This window comes from Narcine bancroftii, chromosome 9 (genome assembly GCF_036971445.1).
Source record: "Narcine bancroftii isolate sNarBan1 chromosome 9, sNarBan1.hap1, whole genome shotgun sequence".
Classification (NCBI taxonomy): domain Eukaryota; kingdom Metazoa; phylum Chordata; class Chondrichthyes; order Torpediniformes; family Narcinidae; genus Narcine; species Narcine bancroftii.
The window spans coordinates 10392295-10411992 of record NC_091477.1 but is presented as its reverse complement, the minus strand read 5'-3'; the positions used below and the strand labels follow the sequence as shown (position 1 = coordinate 10411992).

The window sequence follows — 19698 nt, the reverse complement described above, 5'->3', positions numbered from 1 at the left end:
ATTTTGGATAATTGGAATTGTACTGTACCACCTTAAGTAATCCCTATGCCATAGGTGCTCTGTCATTAGTAAGGGATTGCTTAAGGAGATGTGTGAGTGGGGAAAAAAAATGATTGAGAACCACTGCTCTCGACCTAATTGTTACTGAAGTCTTTTACTTGTGAAAAATTATCATTGACTCATTTCCTTTGGAGTTATGAAACCATGCACATAACGAGTCAATGAGGGACGATTAAAACAGTGGTTTTCAAACCTTTTCTTTCCACTCACCTTAAGTTATCCATCACAGAGCACCTATGGCAGAGGGATTACTTAAGGTGGTATGTGAGTAGAAAAAAAAGTTTGAAAACCACCAATTTAGGGGACATCACGTGATGTAGTGGAGGAATGAGGCGGCCTCCCAAACCTCCCAGGAAATTATTAAAAAAAAGGTAAAAAATAAAGTAGTGTACAAGAACTTAAATAGGAAGAAATTACCTTTAAGGTAAAGGTGTTGAAGAAGAATCAGCAATCGCTGGCGATCTTGATCTCCCAGCGAGAAGCAGAGATTTTTTTTAAATGGAGGAGAGCCTCCCTACAAGAAGAAGCCGGGGGTTATAAGCTGCTCTACCCCTCGTGCAGACACCCCGACATCTGGGAGGAACGGTGGGGCATAGGGGGCCAAGGGACGCTCTGGAGGAAGAAAGCAAGAGACTGAGCCCGTGCACTACTGTGCACGTGTGCGATGTGTACGATCACCGACAGAAACAAGAAGGAACTCTCTTTCAAAATGGCGATTTAGAGGACGATCAAAGAATAGAAGAGGAAGATGAACTAGTAAATGTTAAACAAGGCTAAGAGAGTTATAGTACAAGTTAAACAAAAATATATTAATGAAGATATAATGAAAGCACTTCTAATTAATGATCAAAATAAAGATAAGAAATTGGATCATATTTTAAAAGTTGTGACCAGATTAGAGGTAGAAATTGGGACTTTAAAAAAAAGTGACTGAAGTGGAAGATGGATGAAACAGTGGAAAAAGGGGGAAAAAAATAAAATGAATGGGTCATAGATAAAGAAAAAATGAGAAAAGATGGATTCTTTAGAAAATTTTAGCCGACGTAATAATGTTAAAATAGTGGACTCAAAGAGGGAGAGGAGGGGAGCAAACCCCATCCGCTTCTTTCAAGAATGGCTACCTAAAGTTCTGGGAGCTCAAAATGACAGAATTGAGATAGAAATTGAGAAGGAATACAGATCCCCCTTCTCCTGTCCAGGCCCGGATCAAAAACCACGCTCTATACAATATATTGTATATGAATGTTGAATTGAATGCATAGATGACGAAAAATTCAAAATACTCATTAAAAAAACCACTCATCTAACGCTCAGCTTATTTTATTCTCCCCAGATTCTCAGCAGTTCCTGGAACTCACCCATGCACAAATAATCTGTTAACTCATAAGTCTTTAAAATGTGGGAGGAAGAAGGAGCAAGAGGAGGAACGTCAAGAACAGGGACTGCAGCCAAAGTCAGAATTGAACCCAGGTCACAGGAGATGTGAGGCAGTACCTCTATCAGTTGTGGTCACTCTGTCATACTCCCAACTCCTCCTTCGCTCAAAAAGTCCAGCCACACTGAAGAGACACAGCAAAAATCACAAATGGCCACAAAGTGACCAACGTGACTGGTCATCTGGTCCGTTTTCTAACTTACCTACAAAATGAACCACATGTTCCCAACTCGCATTGTGTCCCTTTAGAGGTTTCTCCCCCTTTTGTTTTACCGTCAGCTGATCGTGTGCTATTTTTAAACTGATTTTCTGTAAACACTTCTATCTGGAGAGGATAATCTCTCAGCATCACACATGAAATGACACAATGACTTTTTTAAGTTTGCTGAAACATCCTTGGCCGTATGTGGCATGTGAAAGGAGACTGCTGCTGCTATTTACCTCCTACTGGTTCTTGTAAATTTCAGAACTTCTCTTAAAGTAACGTCTTGCTGTTGAGAAACCATATTTGTCATTTCTTGGAACCAGTAGATTCATGCACCAACCCAGAACCTGCTTTGTTTGCTTTATCATCTAACTGAGCAATGAGAAGTATTAGAAATATTATTCATTAGATGCACACATACATCCCCTTTTTGACTTGAAACTCAAGCTTATATGTTGTGCTTGCTTCATCTCGTAACATACTTGGATCTCACAGAAAGCTCCACTTGACAGATCAACCTCTTCCGCACTTGCACTCCAATCCCTTTTGGCGTTCAAAGATGTGGTCAAAAAGCTAGGTGCGATAACAGGACCACTACTACCTTCTCTGGTCAAGTTCCTACAGATACACCACCCTCTGAGTGAAGGATTTTGCCTGATCTTGGTTCTGAATGGGAAGCGCCATGTCCTGACATTGTGGCGCTGGGTTCAGAATCAGAACTTAGTGTCATGAACAAGACACAGAATTTGCTGTTCGGCAGCAGAACCGTACTGCAAACATTCATATTATAGGCCATCTTAAAACAATAATATATTAAAAAATAACAATAAAACAGCACAAAAAGTCAGCCAGTGTCTTTGCTTCATTGATTATTCAGGAATCTGATGGCAGCGGGGAAGAAGCTGTCCTTGTGTCTGTAGGCTCCTGTACCTTTTTCCAGATGGTAGCAGAGTGAAGAGGGCATGGCCTGGGAGGTGGGGGCCCTCAAGGATAGAGGCTGCTTTTTTTAAAGACACCGCCTCACTTCCTCGATGGAGTGAAGTCTGGTGCCTGTGATGTCGCTGGTCTCCCTCAGCCAGTAAGATCATCCTCCCTCCACCGTGCCTGTCTGGTCCTATCAGAATTTTATACATCTCTATGAGCAGGAGATAAAGGTTGTTATATCATCCAAGACTCTCGAAAATTTCTGAAGGCGTACCGTGGAGAGCATTCTGGCTGATGGCATCACTGTCTGGTGCGGAGATGCTAATGCTCAGGACAGGGAAAAAAAACTCCAGAGGGTTGATAACTCCAACTGCGACATCAAGGGCACCAGACTTCACTCCATCGAGAACATCACAAGAGGTACTGTCTTAAGAAAGTAGCCTCTAACTTCAAGAACCCCACCACCCAGGCCATGGCCTCTTCACTCTGCTATCATCAGGAAAAAGGTACAGGAGCCTGAAGACGAGCACTCAAACAGCACAAGGGCAGCTTCTTCCCCTCTGCCATCAGATTCCGGAATGACAATGAAGCTGCCTTACTTTAACATTTTCTTCCACTATTTTAAAAAAAAATATTTTGTAAGGTGGTTTCTATGTTTGCACTGTGACGCTGCTACAAAACAACTAATTTTGTAACATGTTCATGATAATAAATTCTAACACAAGCACTCATCTACACTCAACCGACCTGAACCCATTTTATTCTCCCAACATTCCCCTCTCATCTTTGCCCAGAATCTACCACTTACACACACACTTGGAGGAATCAAGGGTGGCCAATTAGCCCGCACATCTTTGGGAAATGAAAACCACCCATGGGGAGAATGAACCAGGTCCATAAAGATAAATAGCATTGAACCTAGGGCACAAAAGCTGCAAGGCAAAAGTTCTATCACTATCATTCCAGAAAACGTCAGTCTTATCTGTCCTCATACATCCAACTTGTTATCCCAAGAATCTGTAATCAGTCGAGTGAACTTTTGCTGCACTCACTTCATGGCAAGAACGTCCTATCTTAGATGAACATGAAGCATCAGATTGGGTGGCATCAAAGAACGGTGCAACTGAGGAACAGTATCCTTGTGCCAGTACTCAAACCCTGTAATGGCCGATTATTTGCAATCCTTCCTGTTGTACACGAGTGATTGCTTGAAGTATCTGGTGTACTTCAGTCTCAAAGCAGTTACTTGGTTTTCATTCTATAAAACCTAATGTTTTACAAACCTCACCTTTGTCCACAATATACTGCAACGTATTTGCACGCTCTTTCAATTTGCCTCAATCACGTTGGAGTTCTTTTCACCTCCGCCCCATACTTCACAGCCCGCACCCCCACCCTCTGAGCCCCGTGTCATTCGCAAAATTTGAAATGTTACAATTTCTTCCCTCATGCAAATCATTATGTATGGTGAATACCTGAGGCTCAAGCACTTTATCACTCTAGGCCTGAAACAAGAAAGTCCGCAGGCGCTGTGAACATAGTTGATGCACAAAAGTGCTGGAGAAACCCAGCAGGTCCCACAGCATCCATTGGAGGAAAAGAAATGAGGCCAACGTTTCGGGCCTGAGTCCTTTGTCAAGGTAAGCCCTGATGCTCCCTCCTTGGACCTAATATTTTCCCACATTTCCTTTCAACCAAACTTGAAACTGCAGATTTTACCAAGTGACTCAAGGCTCTTGCACCGAACTGCTTGCATGTGAATGCGGACTTTAACAGAAGCTGAAGCAGTGCACTCTTATGTTTGCTTCAAATATTTGGCCTCAGCATCAAGAACATAAACTTCCATAACAACCAATTCCCAAATGAAATATTCAAGTGATTCAACATGGAATTGCTTCACTCGGTGTTTAATTTGGACATAAATCTGGGTTTGGCGGGCAGCAACCTCCTTTGAAGAAGACCGCAGAGCCCACCTCACTGACAAAAGGCAAAGGAGGAAAAACCCAACACCCAACCCCAACCAACCAATTTTCCCCTGCAACCGCTGCAACCGTGTCTGCCTGTCCCGCATCGGACTTGTCAGCCACAAACGAGCCTGCAGCTGACGTGGACTTTTACCCCCTCCATAAATCTTCGTCCGCGAAGCCAAGCCAAAGAAGAGAAATCTGGGTAGGAAATGATTAACTGATGCACATTGGTCGCAATATTGTTTAGCAAGAAAAGTAGAGTGATTAGATTACTTTTTGATCTCTGACCAATTGTGTACAGTAAAATTGGTTTAACTACAAGGGTACAAGGTTTGAATGGCCATTCAAAGCCAGCTTTTCAGCGCTTGATGTCCTGTTTTGCGGAAACTGCCAAAATGTTTGGCCTGGAAGTCAGCCTGAAGAAAACTTGAGGTCCTCCATCAGCCAGCTCCCCACCATGACTACCAGCCACCCCACATCTCCATCGGGCACACAAAACTCAAAACGGTCAATCAGTTTACCTATCTCGGCTGCACCATTTCATCGGATGCAAGGATCGACAACGAGATAGACAACAGACTCGCCAAGGCAAATAGCACCTTTGGAAGACTACACAAAAGAGTCTGCAAAAACAACCAACTGAAAAACCTCACAAAGATTAGCGTATACAGAGCCGTTGTCATACCCACACTCCTGTTCGGCTCCGAATCATGGGTCCTCTACCGGCATCACCTACGACTCCTAGAACGCTTCCATCAGCGTTGTCTCCGCTCCATCCTCAACAATCATTGGAGCGACTTCATCCCTAACATTGAAGTACTCGAGAAGGCAGAGGCCGACAGCATCGAATCCACGCTGCTGAAGATCCAACTGCGCTGGGTAGGTCACGTCTCCAGAATGGAGGACCATCGCCTTCCCAAGATTGTGCTATATAGCGAGCTCTCCACTGGCCACCGTGACAGAGGTGCACCAAAGAAGAGGCACAAGGACTGCCTAAAGAAATCTCTTGGTGCCTGCCCCATTGACCACCGCCAGTAGGCTGATATCACCTCAAACCGTGCATCTTGGCGCCTCACAGTTCGGCAGGCAGCAATCTCCTTTGAAGAAGACCGCAGAGCCCACCTCACTGACAAAAGACAAAGGAGGAAAAACCCAACACCCAACCCCAACCAACCAATTTTCCTTTGCAACCGTGTCTGCCTGTCGCGCATCGGACTTGTCAGCCACAAACGAGCCTACAGCTGACGTGGACATTGCCCCTCCATAAATCTTCGTCCGCGAAGCCAAGCCAAAGAAAGAACAAGGTTTGAACTAGAAGAGATCCAGCTTACTTCAGGAAATGTAAAAAAAAACTCATGCCCTGGAAGTTCTCGCTTTTCCCAGAATTAACCAATTGCGACGAGAAATTTCAGCATTTTCCTTTCATCCCACAATCTTGCCAGTGCAAAAATAGGTGCCACGTGCAACAAGAATAAATTTATTTTTGAAATAATGTTTAACGTCGATCACGTGATGTCCCACATTTCCAAATTTTTTTCCCAGCCCATTTTTTAATGTGGTTTCCTTCAGCAAAAGGACGGGGGGATGAAAAAGATGCCATTGGTCTGTGAACAGGCATAGATTGCCAAGTGAAATGAGCTTTCTCATTTGTTTTGACAATGGGAATAAGACTTTAGAGTTCTATACAGGACAATAAATTGGTTGGTCTTGATTTTCCACATTGAGCTGTCAGCCACCTTATTTCATCGTAATACTCAGGACTCTCATTAAAAAATAAAACACACAAACTATATTTGATGGTCAGCAATAGAAACTAAACGATATGGATTATGGTTGAAAATTAGCAGAAAATGCCTTTATAATTTGTCACTTGTTATCAGAATTCCACATGAATAGAAGGTGCAAGATCAAATCCCTTCGAACTTGATGTACACAGAGCAAAAATATTACTTGGTAGATAACACAACTGTTGCACAAGAGCATTCGCAATTACCAAAAAGACAAGATAAAACAATTATTTCAGTTTGAGATGTGCACTTTTATAATTCTGTCTTACCTTAGGGTCATGCACAAATGTTTGGCCTTTGGTTCCTGGAGGGAAGTCTCCTGTACAAATATACTTTAAGCACTCAATTATGGTCTGCAACACAAAAGCAAGATTACATGTGTGTAAACAAAAGCTTATTCTGTTCCTTTAAATTCTGCATCATGAAGATTGTTCAAGATCACTATAACACACTTTTAATATATTAGTATAAAGCAAGACAGATAGTTAAGATCTTTGATTATTAGTAGGAGGACATTGGAGAACAAAGGTTATTATTCACTCACAGAACACCATAAATATTCCTTACTTACCAAAACCTTGCCTTACTCCCCCACAGACCACGGTGGGGGAGGGGGGAGAGCAGTTTCATGGAGTAAGTGAATTTTTTGGCCCGGTTAGTGTAGCTGTTAGCACATCGCTGTTACAGCGCCAGCCATTTGGACCAGGGTTCAAATCCTGCACTGTCTGTAAGGAGTTTGTACGTTCTCCCTGTGTCTGCGTGGGTTTTCCCCAGGGGCTCCGAGATTCACAGTTGTGCTGTCTTGGAAAGACTTGATCTAGTTCTAAGGTTCCAATTTCCAAGCTCATGGTTAACCTTGGTTTCAAAGGTACCAGGAATTCTTCTTCTGCCTCCATCTTGCTACTGCCACATTCCAGTAGTAATTGCTGCTCCCTCCCCCCCCCCCCCCCCCCCCCCCCGAAACTACTGCGAACATCTTTCCCCCCTTTGAAAAGTAGCCAGCATTATGTGACTTCACGTCCAGGATTGACAAGAATGGAGTGGTTTTAAAATAGTCAAACTTAAGGCAGACCATCTCTGAAATTCCCAATCACTGTTGGAGGATTATTCTAAATAAATTTCCAGAAAAAAACCCCAAATATTTCAACTTTAAACTCATAATCCAAAGAAGATTTCAAACAAGAAACCAAAACTTAGTATACAGTAAATCCTGTATATTGCAATAAACACTATTAACACATTAAGGAAAAGCAAGCAGTAAGGAGCTATAAAATATAACTCCAAAATGGTGCAATAAAAATATAATTCTTAAAACTAATCTCATACAGGTAGGTACACAATCCTTGGGGGAGAGTGTGTTCCGAACTTTGGATTTTTCCGGATTTCGGAAAGCCAGATTGAAGCCCACCTGAATTGTGCTGCTGTATCCACCCACCCACCCTTCCAGTCGCGCTGCACTCCCCCCACCTCACCTGCCCGACTTGCACTGCCGGTCTCCCCCCCCCCTCGCCCGCCCGACCTTAAATTCAATTTAAAAAACTGCTTGATGTAGATTCAGACAACATTGGAACATCACAAAACAAGAACCCAACCTACAATAAATTTTCAAGCTACCAGTATAATAGAAAGAAAGCTTTATTGAAAAAAAAGTTACTGAATTTTTTGCCACTTCTATTACTTTTAACTTAAAACTCACTTTATACTGTAACGGGCCGAGCGACCGCACGGTTAGATGGGCTGAAGTGCCGCCCCAGTCGTCTGACACAAGATGCCGCAGGCCCCCTGGGGGACAGTGCCGCTTCTATGTTTTGTGCTGCTGGATGGGCAGTGATGCCGTGGCACGCTGACGTCACTTCCTAAGAGCAAAACACCCCTTGCAGGAAGTTGGCGAGGAATCCAAAATAAAGTTCAGTTACTGGCTCACCTCATGCTGCGAGGACGTCTCTCATTTTGGTAGCGCTGCCGTTAGCAGACGCTACAATACTTCCATCATTTTGCTGGAGTCTCCATGACAACAACCACCTTCCAGCAATGCCCAACAGCTCATTCAACACAATTTTTTGGGGGGGGGGGGGGGTTTGGCATATGCCCAATATATGATAAAACCATGAATATGAGGCTGAAAATGGGGATTCGACGTATCTGAAGGTGAACTTATACGCCAAAATATACGGTAATTTCTTCGTTAAAGCGAACACAGATTTCTTCATTAAAGCGAATTTTCATAAGTGTTCGTAAAGTAGGGTTTACCTGTATTTCCATAATTTCTAATTCTAGAATTAAAATAATTTCTAATTCTTGTTTCTAAAATATAATCATTCTGAACATAACAGAAAATAAATTAAACAATGTCAACCTCAATTTAGGATCAGATACCATATTTTGGTCGAGGCATTGCTAATTTTCACGTGTAGAACTCACCGTTTTTCCTGCACCATTCGGTCCGACCAGAACAGTTAGTGGAGTATTGAAAGAGATGATCTGTTTATTCTTATCATCGATCCCAAAACTCCTTACACCTTGAATGCTCATCTTCTCAATTTTCGACATCTTAGCAAGTCTTAGCACCTCATCCAATAAACCTTGAAGAAAATAATAATTTTCAGTTAAACATTTAAGAGCTTCAATTCCCAGCTATTTCATTAACCATCAAAAGATGCCACGTTATGGCATGCATTCTTCTTCAGAAGTTCTTGACTTCAAAAGTGCCTAATGAGGCCGGTGTTCCAGAACTGCAACTTTGGGAAAATGCAAAATCCACAGCTGGAGGAGGATGAAATTTAGCAATGGCTCCATTGTGGAGACCACAAAGTTCCTTGGCGTGCATAGGACAGAAAACCTATCCTGGACCTACAACACCTCATTAGTCAGGAAGGTGCAACAGTATCTAACACTTCCTAAGGAGGTCGAGGAGGGCAAGGCTACCAGCCCCCATCTTCACAACATTTTATAGGAGCACATTTGAGAGTTTCCTGTCCGGCTACATCAGTGCGGTACAGTAGCTGCAAAGCATCGGACCGGAAGTCAATGCAAAGGATGATTAAAATGGCAGAGAAGATTACCCTCCCTTTCCTCTATTAACCAGGAGTATTGCTTCAAAGAATTATTTAGAATCTCTACTATCCTTCGCACAGAACCTTTGACCCACTACCGTCAAGAGTACAAGAGCATCAAAATCAAACTGGGAAATAGCTCTGAGAATGATGAATGGTATCCTGTAGCCTTATGTCTCTTATTACTGAAAATGAGTAAATTATTGCAGAATATTTATACATATGATTTTAAATTATATTTTTATATATGTATGTAATTATGTGCTGAGTGAGAAATGTATTGTGTGTGTGCACCATGGTCCAGAGAAATGCCTGGTTGTATACATACAGTCCGATGATAATGAACTTGCAGAGAAATAATGGCCTTTGGGGGCAGCTGTGGTAAGCAAGAAAAGTGATTACTGGGACTCTGCTAAGATGTGCACATCTTCATTGGCCACAAATGAAGTACCAGAGGACCGTATAGTTCCCCCTTTTTCAAGGTCAGCAGAGAAAAGCCTGGTAATTAGTGACCTGTCAGCTTGACATCAGTGATCCGCTAAATCAAATCTGGTAAAGTGGCAGGCAGCAAAGCTTCTCTCCCAGAGGAACTCAACACCTTCTACGCCCGATTTGATGACAGCAATAGCGAAGAATCACCCCTCCGCACCCCCATGTTCCCTGTTGATCCCATCCTGCCCGTATTTGACGATGACGTGCATGCTGCCTTCAGACGAGTGAATCCGAGGAAAGCATCCGACCCAGATGGAGTGCCTGGTCGAGTATTAACAGTAAAGATGTTCAATACAAATAAATCTTAGGCACACAAAGAAGAGTTTTTACACCAAGTTAGGAATTTCCAATCATACAAATAAACTAATCTTCGAAAGTTCTTTGAGAAAAGCTTGATTGGACACAAAAACTTATAGATGAGATGAAACTGCAAAGTACAATTAATAGTAAAGAGGAATATACTCAGTAGGTTGAGAAACAGAAAATATAAGGCCATTCAGGATCCTGCTCCACAACTGAATGGGCGATGATCTTACTTCTGTAACCTACTCCTTCTTTCGTTCCATACCCCCTTGATCCTTTTAGCCAATAGGGCCACATCCAACTCAGTTTCAAACATATCTAATGAATTGGCCTCAACAATTTTCCATGATAAGAAGTTTCTCAAGAATTTTATATGTTGAATGTTTAGTGGGTGGGAAGGAGGGAGGGAAGGGAGGGGGGGGGGGGGGAAAGGGGAGAAAATGACACGATGTATATTCAAGATGGAAATGTTTGTGTATATTTTGGTCAATATGGTTCATAGTGTGAAAAATAAAAAAATTTGAAACAAAGACAACTGGGCTAAGTTTTACCTTTTAAAAATAAATGACAAACCAACATGAATAATGAGTATAGACAGAATAGTGGATCAGAAATGAATTTATGGAGACAATAGAACAAGTTATTAAAGTATTTAAAAAAAGATGGTCAATCAAGACAGAACAGAAAATGAAGAAAGTTTTGCTAAATCTTTTAATTCAGAGTTGAATTTTAACTTTAAGAACACAACCTGATAGAAGCCACTTCTGGCCATTGAAACCTATGCCACCCAATTGATGACGCTACACCATAGCAGCAAACAAGTGAGGGGCTCAGCGGCTGAGGGACCCACACAGGCTGTGGGCGACTTGAAGGGAGGGGGATCTGCATGATGCAGTGGGCTGACGAAATCTTGTGGTCAGGGAACCTACGCAAGGTATGGCTGGTAGTGGCTCATTGGAACCAGGTAACAGTCCCGGGATTTGAGAAGATGCTGAGGGCAAAAAGCACTCCCAAAGGACCTTGGGTGCTGAATGTTTCCCGATCTTGTCGGGAGGTTTGGATCTGGAGCTTGGTTGCCGATGAGCCGAACAGGAGTCCGTGCAGCTGTAGAAGCTGGAGGCGAATACTTTTAACACTCTGTGTCTCTGAAGGGTCTCCCTTTTGCTTTGCTTTCTCTCTTACTGGGAGGTGCCAGGTGACACTAATGACGACTCTTTGTCTGCCTTATGGCAAGCAGAAGGCAATTTGGTGTAATATTACATGTTCTGTACTATTACATGACAATAAAAGAATCTTGAATTGTACAGCAACCAGAACTTGCTGTCCCCTGGCCAAGCACTACTAGTGCACGTACAATGCTAGGATCGCTCAAACAAATGCTGGTTCACCAAAGCTTAGCTGCAGCATCAGTTAGACCGAGATCCAATTATAAGTAAAACATGAAAGTCTGCATACACTGTGGTTGGAGAAACTCATCAGGTCAAACAGTGTCCTTTTTATAGCAAAGATAAAGATACAGAACCGACATTTCAGGCTTGAACCCTTCATCAATGTATCGAAAAATGTCGGCAAGCATCCGAACAAAAAGGTAATGGGAGAGGGGTGGGGAGAGGAGGTAATACCTCCTGTCTTTGGAACCATGATCCTCTCCCATTACCTTTTTGTTCGGATGCCTGATGACACTTCCTTTACCTCAAGCCCGAAATGTCGGTTTATGTATCGTCATCTTTGCTATGTAAAGGACACTGTTTGACCGGCTGAGTTTCTCCACTATTGTGTTTATACAAGATCCAATTATAGTTTTGGTCCACGCTGAATTTTGGGATTTGGATGAGTGTATGTCCTTAACAGTTAACTGAGTGTGTGTAAGGAAGTCCCTGCAAAACTGAAGCCATTGGGGAGTCAAGAGGAAACTTTCCATTAACTGGAATAATGGAAGATTTTGAGAGACCAATCGCGTCATCTCCCATACATCGCTGCAAGAAAAGCACTTCTCAGGGCAGTGTTTTTGGCCCAATTAACTTTAAAGCAAATAAAAACCCCCTAGAACTATATTCACGTGGGTTCATTGTTTATTTTCAAGGAGGCAACACTTGCCTTGTTTTGCAATACCCGTCTCCAGTGGAACTCCCGAGCACAGAAAGTTGTTGAGACCTGTTCATTAGATAATGTTCATTCAAGGGATTGCAGAATTTGCAGGCTGAGTCTGCATTTAATTGTTCATCCCTAAATCTGCAATAGAAGACAGAATGCTTAAAATACTGTATATCTGTTGTTTAGAGAAATTCCACCTAAAGTATTGGTTTTGAGCCATATCCTTTTTATAAAGACGAACCCCCACCCCCAATCTTGCACTTACTGCTGACCAGTGGATGCTGTTAAAATCAAATCACAATATTTTAATGATAAATTGCAATACAAAATGTTTCAATTTTATTTGGATATTTTTAAAATAACCACTCCTGTAACAGGCCGTTTAAAGCGAGCCAAAGGCAGATGGACTGGGTGGAAAGACCGCACGAAGGAGCGCTGAGACATCGCAAATAACCAGCAGCGCATGCACAAAATCGCATTGGAGCCAGCAGGAGATGGCGGCAGTGTTGAAGCTTCGCCATTAAGGCGAAAAACTTTATTCGGCCCTTCACTCTGCTACCATTGGGGAAAAGATACAGGAGCCCTAAGGACGAGCACTCAGCGGCACAGGGATGGCTTCTTCCCCTCTGTCTTCAGATTCTGTATAATCAATGAGCCAAAGACACTGCCTTACTTTTCGTACATTATTTTTTTTTATAGTCACATCGTAAGATGGTTATAATATGTATGTTTACACTATGACGCTGCCACAAAACATTGAATTTCATGACTTGTTCATGACGATAAATCCTGAATCTGATTCTAGGACAGCCCCGATTTTAATGTGAAATTTTTAAGTGGATCGTCCCTGTACAACGACATATACGGAACTCAGCAGGACAGGGCAGCATCCATGAAGAGAACCAGAATTACTGGTGCCCTGACCTGCTGAATATTTCCAACTTTCTGCTTTTATTCTAGCCACCTTCCTGTAACAAGGTTAAAACCAGATATTTGCTGATAATTCAGCCCTTGTCAGCATAGAGCAAACTCAGACAATGCTCACATTTGGGATAACAAGTGGCTGTTATTATCACATTTGACAAGCAAGAGATGATAACTTCTCTAACAAGAAAATAGTCTCATCAATTCTGATATTTAACACCAGAACTTATCTAAATTGCAATTAGACAGCAGTCGGGCATAGTGACAGGCCTTTTGGCCCACAATGCAATGCCTGCTCCAAACAATTCCAAATTAAACTAAATCTCTTCTGCCACATCCTTCAATTTCCTTGCGCTTCTGGGATCTTAATTTCCATGTTCACGTGTCTATCTAGAAGCCTCTTGTGGTTGTGGGACATGAGCTGGAGATTGGCTCATGGAAACCAGATATTGGAGCTGGATTCGATAGGGTGGCTGAGGGCAAGAAGCGCTCTAAGGGCCTCGGGTGCTAAAGGCTTCCTGATCACATCAGACAATTGTATCTGGAGCTCAGGTTGCTGATGCATTGAACAGGGGTCAGTGCAGCTGCGGGAGGGCTGAAGGTGAATCCACGGACCGTCAATGACTCTGAAGGGACTATCTTTTGCTTCTCTTTCTCTCTACTGTAAGGGTGGTGGGGCAACACCAATGGTGACTCTGTCTTATGGCAGGCATGTAATATTACATGTTCTGTATTACAATAAAGGAATCTTGAATCTTAAATGCTACTGTGGCATCTGTTTTCACCACCATTCCTGGCAACACCTACCACTCTCTCAAAAAAGAAAAACTTATCCGACATATCTCCTTTAAACTCCCCACTCCATTATTTGCAGAAAATTAAGATTAGGTCTCCTCTTTAATAAATACCGGTACTCCCTTGCTGGGCCCACACCCTCACACACTGACTCCATCTATTCTGGATGTTCGGTCTGGAAAGAGTAGAAAGAAATCATTGGAACTGCAGTGGCAGCACAAATGAGGATGGGGTCAGATCAGGCAGCAGGAGAAATGGAAAGCATGACCAAGTACCTGCAGCGGTTTCACATTTAAAGAAAACCCACCACACTAATGAGACACAGGCAACAGTTGGTGGGACCTGCTGCTGAGCCAATTGTTGGGGTGGAGTTACAGCTCACCTATCTTGGTTGGGGGGGGGTGGGGGGGGGGGGGGGAGAGAGAGAGAGAGAGAGAGAGAGAGAGAGAGAGAGAGAGAGAGAGAAGAGAGGAGAGAGAGAGAGAGAGAGAGAGAGAGAGAAGCTGCACCACTGTTAACCAGTATCCAACCCAATGGGTATTAAACACTGAGACAACAGAGAAGAGCTGTACCACTGCTAACCAGTATCCAACCCAATGGGTATTAAACACTGAGACAACTATAAAAACTTAAATCTTTTTTCAAGCGCAGCATTGTTTAACAAGGACGAAACTGCCCGCCATATTTCTCTATGTACAAACATTGATACAACAGCACAAGGAACATGAGCAAAAAGACAATCAGCAAGAATGTGGCCTCACACCCCCTCCCCACAACCCTTGACCCTTTTGTCCACAACCTTGACCCTTTTGTACTTTAACCTTTTGGACGTCGTGTCCCTGTTTCCAGGGACGACCAACAAGCACATAATACTTCATGTCCTCGGTTTTTTCTGGACTGGTTTTATACTCAACCACCAGCTGGTCCATATTGTAGTTTATGCGTGGAACTAGTCTGAAGCACATAGAGTCACGATATGTTCTGTGAAATAGGATATTATGCAACATGGACGTTGTGCAAACACCATATTATATACTTAGCAAAGCTGAATGGGATACAGCAGTGTACTTGTATTGACCTGTAATATTTTCAAAAGAAAATTAAACAGGAAGATAATGGTACAACACTCAGGAGATGCACGAATCACGAGATTGGATGGTGCTGACTACAAGTGGAAGCATACATTGTTATACGGTAAACTTTTTATTTGCAAGTGGGAAAGTTCACGTTAAAATAATGATATAAAGTACATACATAAGCCAGTAACATAGGTATTTACTCTCTCAAGACATATGTATTATAGGTTATATATGTACTGTACCAGTATCCAACCCAATGGGATTGGCAGTGCAATCACTTTGTATACAAGAGACGCAAGAGACACACTGCATGTGGGAAGCTATTGCGTTCATTATGCCCAGTTTCATCTACTACGTCCCCATCTCAGATCAGGATTTCTGAACTCTATAATAACCTTATGGGGTCATGGATGTATATGGGGGCAGATGTTGCCCAAAACAGACGTTAATTGGCGCATAACTGTATTATGAAAGGTTAAAAATAGCTAAATCCAAAGGGTTAAACCAGCCATTCTCACAGGGCTCCCCTGGGGAGACCTTTAGGTGGGGGTAAAAAAAATCATGAAATATTTATGTAGTTGGTCGAAGTATGGAAGAAACCAACTAAACATGACTGCTTCACAAGAAAGGGTGGGGGGGATTTGTTTGGGATGTCTTATTGTGAATTCACTTTGTGAATTATTTGGGAGAAAATGGCGGTGCTGCCAGAGATGCCGCTGGTGCGGACCTGCAAGAGAGCGGAGTCACAGCACTCTTGTGTAGGGTCCGAATGCCCAGTCCGACTGCCATCGGCTCCATACAGGCTTTAAACAGTCCATAAATGGAGCCAACTGTGGTTTTATTTAAAAATAGTGCATCCACGGGTTCTGCGCCAAAGATAGCGGTGCCACTATAGCAACAGCCACGACGGGTTGCAGACTCCAGGGATGCAGAGGACTCACCAGAAAATGGGGTGGTGCCCCCCCCCCCCCAAAGTATGAGGAGACGACGACCCAGGGGCTCTGAGCCTGAAGAACACACAGGTGGCTGGCTGTTGGCGACTGAGGCAAGAAACCAATGCAGGCTGTGGGCGATTGCAGTCGAGGGATTCACACCAGGCAGCAGACAGCTGGAGTCTGGCTAAAGGAGCACCATGATGCCTTATAACAGAATCAGTGGTAATTTGCCAGGGAACAATTCCGGAAGGAAACCTCAAGGGTTTGACTGGAAGACACTATATTGGATCCCGGCCAAGTTCATCTTGATTCAATTACAATTAATAGATTTTGAGGATGGTGTAGCTACCTTAAAGGATTAATAAATTTAGACATACATAAATATACAGCGCGGTCACAGCTCATTTTGGCCCACAAGTCCGTGCCACCCAATTTACACCCTATTAACCTATACTCCTGGTACATTTTGAATGGTGGGATGAAACCAGAGCCCCCGGAGAAAACCACGCAGACTCGGGGAGATCGTACAAACTCCTTATAGACAGCATGGGATTTGAACCCTGGCCTGGTCCCAATCACTGGCGCCGTAAAGGCGTTGTGCTGCCTGCTATGTCAATCATAAAGAATTAATGAATTTGAGTTTGGACGACACATGGCACTTAGAATAAAATTAAAAGTCAATGTCTGGTGTGGTTCATTGGCCACAATCTCCATCTTAAAAAAAGGGCAGTCCCTCACTCAGGAACTCTGCCTTGTAGTTCTGGATAACTCTACTAAGGGATATTCCAGGGAATTGGGATAGATTACATCCAATATACCTAGTTAAGTAAGAAAGTCTGCAGCTGCTGGGGTGGAGCACAATGCGCAAGCGTGCTGGAGAAACTCAACAAGTCACAATTCATCTACAGGAAGTAAAGGGTACCTGAAACATTGGTCACCCATCTTATTTCCTATGGGTGCTCCGTGACCTGCTGAGTTTCTCCAGCACGCTGATGCCTTGCAAACCAATTCCTCTGCAGTCACTTTCTCCAAGATCCCAGAAGCACAAGGGTTTTTACCAGCCTTTGGTTCAGGTCACTTGGTACTTAAAAAAAAATTCAATATGAGTGTAGAAGGTTGAGAGGGGATTTGATAGAGGTATTTTAAATTATGAGGGGGATAGATGTGACTAGGCTCTTGCCCTTGAGGGAAGGTGAGATTCAAACAAGAGGTCACAATTAAGAGTTAGAGGGCAAAAGTTTAGAAGAAATGTGAGAGGGAACTTCTTCACTCAGTGGTGGCTGAGTGAAATGACCTTTCGGAAGAGGTGGTCGCAGCAAAGTCAATTTTGTCATTTAAGGAAAGGTTGATAGGTATATGGATGAGAGGGGATTGGAGGGTTATGGGCAAAAAGCAAGTAGGTGGAACTAGAGGAGATCACTTAAATCGGTATGGACTAGAGGGCTCGATATGGCCTGTTTCCGTACTGTAATTGTTATATGGACTTGTATTAAGTTGTTGAGCTTTCTCTCTCTCTCTCACACCATGTTACTCCCCCAACATAAAAAAGCTACTTTTGGCGCGTTACACTTTGGACCCCGGAGAGTATCTACTAACTGAGAATTTAACATGGACATAGATCTCTGCACGGCCCACATGCACGAGTTTCTCTTTAATATGCAAACATATTCTGGACAATTTCTTAGCCTAGCATAACAGGAACTCATCGAATCTCTGCAGCAGAAAGACAAATGATGGTTCTTTATTCGAGTCTGTGGAGGTTCTGCTGGAATGGTTAAGTCCAAGGAGTAAAGATTATAAAGTGATAAAGAAAACTTTAGAAAAGCGAGGCCCTAGATTTGAATAATCGCTACTTCAAGCAATTATTTGGTTAAATAATATGAAACAAAGTCGTAGCGATGAGACAAATGAACAGTGCCTGGGTATGAAACGGGGTGGGTGGAGGAAATGCAAAAAAGGCACCGACTTACAAGGGTAGTGAGACTGCAGCCCTGCAAACTAGACTTCCTTCAATGGAACCCCGGCGCCAGTTGATACAATGCAAAAGGATACACGGTGAGCATGCGCCGTCCAGTCCTCAGCCCAGAACAGAAGGCGGAACTTCCAGCGCTGTCACTCCACGGGGAATCTCGTCTGAGACACTTCCCCAGAGCTTGCAGTTACTTGATCTGTCACTTTGCTCCAGGTGACATCGGATGCATTTTCTTTTAACTATAAATGCACGACACCCATTATGCCATAAAAAGATTGTGCCTGGAGAAATGTCCTCTTTCCAAGGCAACTTGCCCCCCCCCCCCTCCCCAGGCAAGGCCAACTACTTGCAAACCTCAAAAAAGGGCGACAAGCCAACATATAGGAGGGAGATTAAAAATTGGGCTGAGTGGTGCATCAACAACCTCGCAGTGAATGTCACCAAAATCGAGAAATTGATCTTGATGCAGGTGAAACGTTGGAGTTTATTAAAAAAAATCTTTATCATTGCTATATAAAGAACCCTGTTTGACCTGCTGAGTTTCTCCAGCATTTGTGTTTTTACTTTGTGGCTGTATGCACTGGCTGGCCTGCCCTCCAGGGTCTCCCTGCCTTAGCTCCTCCCTTGATCCTGCCCATGTGACCCCAGGCCATAAAGGTCGAGACCCCTCTCGTTTCAGCTCATTTTCCTAGCCTAGACGCGGGCCAGCAGTCTCTTGCTCAATAAAGCCCTCAGTCTTTGTCTGCGTCATTATTGGGGCTACTGATAGCGCCCAACATACTTCAACCACGGCATTGGCAGACTTTTTTGTTTAGGTTCTCAAAAGCTAGGAACTAATTGTTGATTTCAGAAGGGAAAACCAGAGGTGTATGATCCAGTGGTGGAGAGGCTGAGTAAATTTAAATTTTTGTGAGTTACAATTTTGGAGGATCTTTCCTGGAAACTACATCCTAATGACATCATGAAAAAAAGCACGTCAGCTCCTCTACTTCTCTAGGAAGTTTGGTATTGCATCAGAAACCCTAGTGAATTTCTTCCGATGTGCGGTGGAAAGTGTGCTGACTGGATGCATCAGGGTCTGGTATGGGGACACCAATATCCATGAGCATAAAGACCAGCAAAAGGTAGTGGACACAACCCAGGACATCGCAGACAAAAACCTTCCCATCATTGAGAATGTCTACAGGGAACGTTGCTGTCAGAGAGTAGCAGCAATCATCAAGGATCTACATCACCCAGCACAAGTTCATTAATAATTAAGAATAACTTTGTAATATTACATTCTTCCCTCCTAAAAAAAACACTAGCTGTATCAAGCAAATCCCTATGGGACGACTTCCATCCACGTCGACTGGGAGGTTTTGGTACACGACCAGATCGCCTTAGTTCTTGTGGAGCTACTGTTTCATCATCCTCCACACTTCATCCTCCTCCTCCTCCAGTGTTGGTACCACCAGATTTTTTTAAATTTTGTTCCACAATAGGAGATGTGGGGATTGCCTGGGCTACTGGACAAGATGTCAAGTCACAAACAGATACAGTAGATGCTCATCCATCTGGGTACCTCATGTTTGCATATGTTGGATTACTGTCAAGGAGTTCAACTTGATCTACGAGGGTTAATCCTCAAAACTTTATTAGCTGTATGGGTCTAGGGATCATTAGCCAAGGGG

The 19698-nt window shown here is 43.2% G+C and overlaps 1 protein-coding gene across 5 annotated transcripts in view; it reads right to left on the bottom strand.

The window, feature by feature from the left end:
- The window catches only part of rad50 (RAD50 homolog, double strand break repair protein), a 126174-nt gene extending 108074 nt beyond the window's left edge, over window positions 1-18100 (bottom strand). For 3 of the 5 annotated variants that reach the window (XR_011344699.1, XR_011344698.1, XM_069898122.1), the window contains exons 1-4: window positions 18024-18100; window positions 12324-12458; window positions 8800-8960; window positions 6648-6731 (exon numbers count right to left, since the gene is read on the bottom strand). Coding sequence is in view for 3 of the 5 variants with exons in the window: in XM_069898122.1 (XP_069754223.1) it covers window positions 6648-6731; window positions 8800-8928 (213 nt within the window). In the remaining 2 variants the exon portion in view is untranslated. Of the gene's footprint in view, window positions 1-6647; window positions 6732-8799; window positions 8961-12323; window positions 12459-16975; window positions 17084-18023 lie in introns of those variants that run through there. The other 2 variants (XM_069898123.1, XM_069898124.1) reach the window with 2 other exon arrangements.
- Between the last annotated feature and the right edge of the window lie 1598 nt (window positions 18101-19698).